This window comes from Andrographis paniculata, unplaced genomic scaffold (genome assembly GCF_009805555.1).
Source record: "Andrographis paniculata isolate CXL003 unplaced genomic scaffold, ASM980555v1 Contig71END, whole genome shotgun sequence".
NCBI lineage: Eukaryota > Viridiplantae > Streptophyta > Magnoliopsida > Lamiales > Acanthaceae > Andrographis > Andrographis paniculata.
The window spans coordinates 763,823-770,531 of record NW_026137608.1 but is presented as its reverse complement, the minus strand read 5'-3'; the positions used below and the strand labels follow the sequence as shown (position 1 = coordinate 770,531).

General features: G+C 29.0%; 1 protein-coding gene across 1 annotated transcript; it reads right to left on the bottom strand.

The window, feature by feature from the left end:
• Window positions 1-3,644: 3,644 nt before the first annotated feature.
• Window positions 3,645-4,225, bottom strand: LOC127265023 (protein SMALL AUXIN UP-REGULATED RNA 12). The gene has a single exon (XM_051294672.1). It carries the CDS (start codon window positions 4,217-4,219, stop codon window positions 3,818-3,820), a length of 402 nt encoding a protein of 133 aa, XP_051150629.1. The 5' UTR covers window positions 4,220-4,225; the 3' UTR covers window positions 3,645-3,817.
• Window positions 4,226-6,709: the final 2,484 nt, after the last annotated feature.

Here is a 6,709-nt window from a genome sequence, read left to right as displayed (position 1 = left end):
GCGATTTCGAATGGGCACGTGAGGAGGAATAAAGTTTTCAGGTTACTTTTGGGTGATTCTTCAGGTGCACAAATCCTAATACTATACACGGGATGGATCTCTGGATAGGTCAAACTTCGCTACCACGAGTCATGAATAGTTATATGGTTAATGGCGATATAGGTCGGCTATCCATGTGATTGATTGACATACTCCTATTATTTGTATCTGGTTGGTAATGCCTTTGATGTTAGGGTCCGTTGCCTGTTGAATTGTATCGGGTTGTCTATATTATTTCTTGAGAGACATTACTATTGATTTATTTGTCTTGTCTCTTACTACTGATGATATTCATGAACATTTCTGGATAATGTCAATTGTTGTGGGTGGCTTTACTTGCTGCCAATATTAAATAATGGAACAATTATTATATTGAAAGAATAAAAGAGGTTTTATGCAATGCGAAGTATAACAAGTATACATGGAATCAAATCTTTATTGTTATATGATTGAGTTTTTATTTCTCGGCTTATCATATCTTTAAAATGAATAAATATAATGGAGAATCAATGAGGTAATCATAACACATGTAACATCAAAATTATAAAATGTATATGATTTAAATTGTATTTACTTGTGTAACTTTTTTCCACTTACTCAGCAATTTGCTGATGTTAAATCTATATTTTGTAGGTAATCGGGGTGAGAAAGACTTCTTCTACACATCATGATGGGCTTAATTTGGAGTTGAGAACACCTAACTAACTAATTAATTATTATTATCTTATTTATAATGGTCTAATCATTTTAATTGCGAGTAGAGACATAGGTATGTGTTTTATTTTTAATGCTCTTACAAAAAGAAAAAAATATATATTTATTTTATAAAGAATGGATCTAAATCTATATTATAAACCTTAGTATCACACTAGACGGGCCGGTTCGGTAAAATCAACCCCATAGTTCAATGTGACAGTAATATTCAGGTTCGAGCCGACCGGGATGTTATATTATCATAGCATTGCACATACTTCACTTCTGAGCCAGTTTAGGTTCGGAAGGCTTAGAAACATTACTTTGTATAAAGTTAAGCTTATTTTTTTTAACAGAGCGGTGATCATAACTTTAGCCCACATGATATAGTTTTCACAGCCAGTTAACACATATAAAATGAGACATGCTTTAGTTGAATCAGCAAGATGAAGATACAAAGGATCATAGACCTTTGGACTAACCATGAATGGATTATTGGACATACCAGAACCATGATTGTTATTCTCACTCATAGTGAACACTAGTTATTCAACTTACGATGAACCAATGATAGGATCGAATAGTTAATACCTAAAAAAATGAAACTGAGAAGATATTAGCTGCTCTAATACTATGTTCAAAAAAAAAAAAAGAACACCTAGCTAACAATCAAATTCTTCACGAGGAGTGAGAAACACCTACACTCCGAGTCATTTTTTTTATGATGTTAGAATCCTCAGCCGCTACCTGAAAGTGTGCACTGGGTAAACCCTCGGCCGAATCTAATACTCTGCAAACTAAGCCCGACATGACAAGTCACACAAGGTGAACCATGTGTGGCATGTGACCTGGAGGCGTCGGGGGTTTTAATCTATAACCTCACGGTCATTAGTCCACCCCACACCACTAGGCCACCCCTTACAGGACATCTGAGTCATTTTTATTGAACAACAATAAGGTGTACAGAGGAGATGAGTTGATTAACATAGCTCGCCATGATCACAGATGATTTAAACAAAAATAGGCTACGCATGAATCAATACAAAGAAAGGCACCGTGTTCTCACAGGAACACACATAATATCTCAAACAGACTGAAACATCATACAACTAGAAAGATTGAACGATACAATCAAACTGGAAGCCTTCCAATGCTATAGATCGTATAGGTGCTTTCCAAATTCCTTGTGCACCAGCAATCAGTAGTGATAACACACTTTTGCACCAAATCAAGACAAATACCAACGGAAGTAAGATAATATAAGCAAATATGAAATAAAGGCATTAGTGATGGAAAATAGTGAAGCCGGTTGAAGGAACAACCACAAGAAAGTGGTGCTCTGTGTGTGTACGGAGGAAGGTGAGAACGGAGATGGTGTGCACTGTGAATGAAGAGTGAATGAGATTTGTGATGAATGAACAAAGAGGGATAGTGTGACTATATTATTAGCTAGCTATATGTATATGTGTTTGTGTGCGTGTGTGAAAGCTAACCCACAAGTAAGAAATATAGACCTGGCCCAAAAGTGATGTGAGTCCACGAGGCCCAATTTTAATAAAGCGGCGGCGGCAACGACGAACAAGCGATGGTTATTTTTGCTTGCGTCTTTTGTGTTTGTGTTCAACTTTCTTGTTAAATTCGAGTTAGTTTCTGTTGTACCACTTGAGTTTGAAGGGATATAGAAATATTTTAAATCTTAAATTTAAATTTAAATTTGGTCTTATCCGTATTGAGTTTTTATTTTATTGTGTATTGTTTAGATAGTTTAGATATGTGTCTATCAAGGCCTACATATGATCAAGAAAATATAATTTTTAGGGTTTTCATAAATAATTTTAATATATATTTATTTTATATTAGTTTTTTAGATAAAATAAAATTTATTTTTAAATCATCATACAAAGAAACTTCTATTTTTATTAAAAAAAAAAAATTGATTCCAAAGATCATAATGTTTATTTTTTTAGCATTTCAAAACAAAATAATAATATTCACTTTTGCATAGTTTTTCATAAAAATATATTATTTTTTTCACAAAATATCATATTAAAATAGTATTTGAACAAAAAATTTAAATCAATACATCATTTCAAATCAATTTGAAATCACAATCAAATAAACAAAAAATATTCAAAATACAATTACTCACAATCAAATTCAAATTTTTATTTCATATCTAAATTAATAATAATTTTTAAAATTAAAATAACTATTTAATATAGCATAAATAAATATTGAATATAATATTTTAAATAAAAGAATATTTAATATATTAAATAAAAATAAATATATAACAGTATCAAGTTTTGAAAGAGATAAAATAATATACGATAAATATATGGTGAAATTTTGGGATTGAATACACAACTAAACAAATTAAACTCGAACATCTCTTCAATGGAAATTCAACCCATCCAACAAACATAGTAAACACTTAGATTTCTTTTAGTAGTATATTTATACTCTTTTTTGTACTGTTTAATCAATCATTAGTTTAAAAATAAAAATAAAATAGTCAAGCTAGCTAGTCCGTACTTTTTATTTAAATAATTTAAACATTATATCCTAGAAAAATAAATAATTTTTTAATGCAACTCTATTGCATATAGTCAAATTAGTCCAACTTTAAGTGACGTCTTTAGGCAAATTATACAAGACCAAGACGTTCATAAATTCACTTTATACTGTTAGGTCATTTTTAATGCACTGAATAAATAAAATTCCTGAAAATTATTCAAGATCAAAAAGTATCGAGAACCTTAACCTACAATTTCAAGGTTAAAATCACACTATTATATACTTCTTTACCGGAACAAGTAATTGCATATTCTCTCCATAAAATTTAATCATCAAACATTTAGAAAAAAAATATATATATATATATATTCTAAATAGCTTCGAACTACTATTGCAATAACAAGTGATCACATTTCTTGAGACCCCCCACAAAAATTCCATCTACAGTAACCTATTTCAAAGTTGTATTCGAACGATATAGTCGAAACCTACCACGCAAATTCGATCATATCGAGCGCTTTTGTCGAGCCAATGTACACGCGCAAATCGGTCCATCACATTTCCCTAATCAAAGAAACTCCTCCACCAATTCCCCGAAATCGAACTGGCCATTGCAACATTCGATGGCGGCGACCACTTCCCGGAAGGCGGTGATGCTGCATGGCACGACGAGGCCGTCCCTTTGGTGGAACCCGAACTCGTCGTGAGCCTTGTCGAGCACCATCTTGAACAAGGGGTGGGACAAGTAGCTCGTGGGCACGACAAACCGTTGCCTGTCGGGGCCCACATACACCGGGAATGTCCCGGTGGGCGTCGAGGTGGCGCCGCCGCCGTAATCACCAGTAACCTTGAGCAAGGATTCTTGGTTGGACAACAATGGTGGCTCCATGGTTGAGGAATTAATGTTGGTGCCTATGGACTTCACTTTCTTGGCTAGTTTCTTCATTGATCCAAATTTTTTGCTAAACATTTTAAGTGTTTTGATTGGCAATGGAAATTAGGATGAGGGCAAGGGTGGTTTTGTAGGGTGTGGGGAAGGTGGTTGTCTTTTGACTTTGGAATTGATTTGAGAGGATGTGATTGGTGGGGCTTATAATTAATTAATTAAAATAATTTATTCTTATTTATTTCTTTATTTAGGGTCCTAATTGATTTAATTCTTTTCTCATTTTCTTTGACTTCTTGTTTGATTAAGTCCAAAATTTGTTTCTTGTTGTTGGGAAACGATAAATATGCTGAGGAATTATTTGTGTATATTTTAGAAATAAGACTATGTAATAGTCATACAATGAAAGTTTAATAATATAGGCTTTGTTTAAATAAAAGTTCTTTAAGTTATGAAGTACTATTATAAAATTTTGGAACTAAGTAAAATTAGTTATTTGATATTATATGTTTGTGAAAAATAATTATTTAATATGATATTGAAAAAAAAAATAAAAATTAATATTTATAAATAATACTCTACTTGTCTATCAATTTTATGTTTTTTTTTTTTTAATTTGTCTTAAAAATATATATATATACTTCCTTCGTCCAATAATAAAAATTATACTCCCTCTATCCCAAAAGAGTTGGCTTGTTTTTTTATTTTCGTCCGTCCCAAAACAATTGTCCTATTTCCTTGTTTAGTAACTGTGGTCCCCACTTTATAACAAAATTATTCTTACTTTTCCAAACTACCCATAATTATTACTCTAATCTATTTTTTAAAATCTTTCAAAAAGCAAGGACATTATAGTTTTTTACATCCTACTTTATACTCATTTTTAATTAAATACTATTATTCCTTAATTCTCGTACCAACTCCCAACAAGACATTTCTTTGGGACGGAGGGAGTATTTACCTTTTGCATTATTGTATCTAACATTAAAAACATCTTTATCTTTATATAATTTATCATACAAAAATTTCATTATATTTGTATTATAAGATTTTTCTCTAAATTCATTAGCTCGCATATATACTTTTTAAAATACTTCTACTTTATATTATAATCCATCTACATAATTATATTCATTAAAATTCATATTCAACTCAAATACCCATATATTTAATATATGGGTTACGTATCAAAATATGAAAAATATTTATGTATACACAACATACATTCTTATTTATTTAAACTTTGTTTGATGAGTGATATGTTAAACTTTGTTTTATAAATGGATGTGGTCCACATGAATATTAATTCAAATTTGTTATGTTTATTAATTAACGGATTTAAATTTTATTTGTGTACATGCAATAATATTTAGTGAATTCTTAAATTACAATTTTTATAATTATTTCTTGATATACAATTTTAATTTAATTTTTTGGGGGATAAGTTTCATTATACTGTAATATATGTTGATTAGCCAGTCCATTCGATTTTTGATCTAATTCCAAACAAAAAAAAAATTAAATTGAACTTGAATAATATTATAAATTCAAAATTTCAAGCACTCCCTTAAATTTATAAACATATATATATATATATGGTTTTGAATTTGTTAATTTTTACCAATAATAATTTATAAAATATTATAATAAAATATATAATAACAAAAAAGACATGCTAGAATAGCAGCCTAGTATGTATAGGAGAATAACAGGGTTGAAAAATAGGATCATATTTTTGTCCTAATTTGTTTGGTTTTTTAATACCAAAAATAAATATTTTAATGATACTTTCAATAATTAACGATAAAAATTTCTAAAATGTTAAAAGAACATAATCAATTATATATATATATATGTAATTAAACTATAATTAGTGGTGAGGTTTGGGAGTTAGATATAGATGATATTATATTTGAGTACTTATATACTGATTATGTATTGAATATTGACATTTGCGAGATAATAAGATATATATATTGAAAATCGTAAATTGAGCAAACAATCCAATGAGTTATTTATGGGAAGAGAAAATAGAACAACTTGAATTAAGAGAATTAGTACTATTTTTGTTCCTTATTTTAATTTTTTACTGTACAATTTTATATTACCATATAAGAATATATAATTTCTCAATAAAAAAATATATATCAAATTCCAAATTTATGTTGCACAAAAATTCAAATAAAAACACAAAAGAAATACCAAAAGAAGGCACTTTGGATATCAACATTCTCTTTTGTTTATCTTAATTTCTTTTTATAATTTATTTTTTAATAAAATATTAAATTAAATCACTATTTTAATACAAAATAGAGGCACAAGCCAAACACATGTATATCATTATGATGCATCTTTTTATTTGGCAGTTCATCAATAAAAACTTTTATTGTATGTTTAGTTATGTTTATATATATTAATGTAAATAATTATCAGATCTAATATTTTAAACAATAAAATAGAACTATATAAAATATTTTAGAAGAAAAATCTGATATATTAAATATTAAGAGAATTCTTATACAAACAAACTCCATACTTATTCGAGAATAAATTTCAGATGGGTATTTTTTGAAA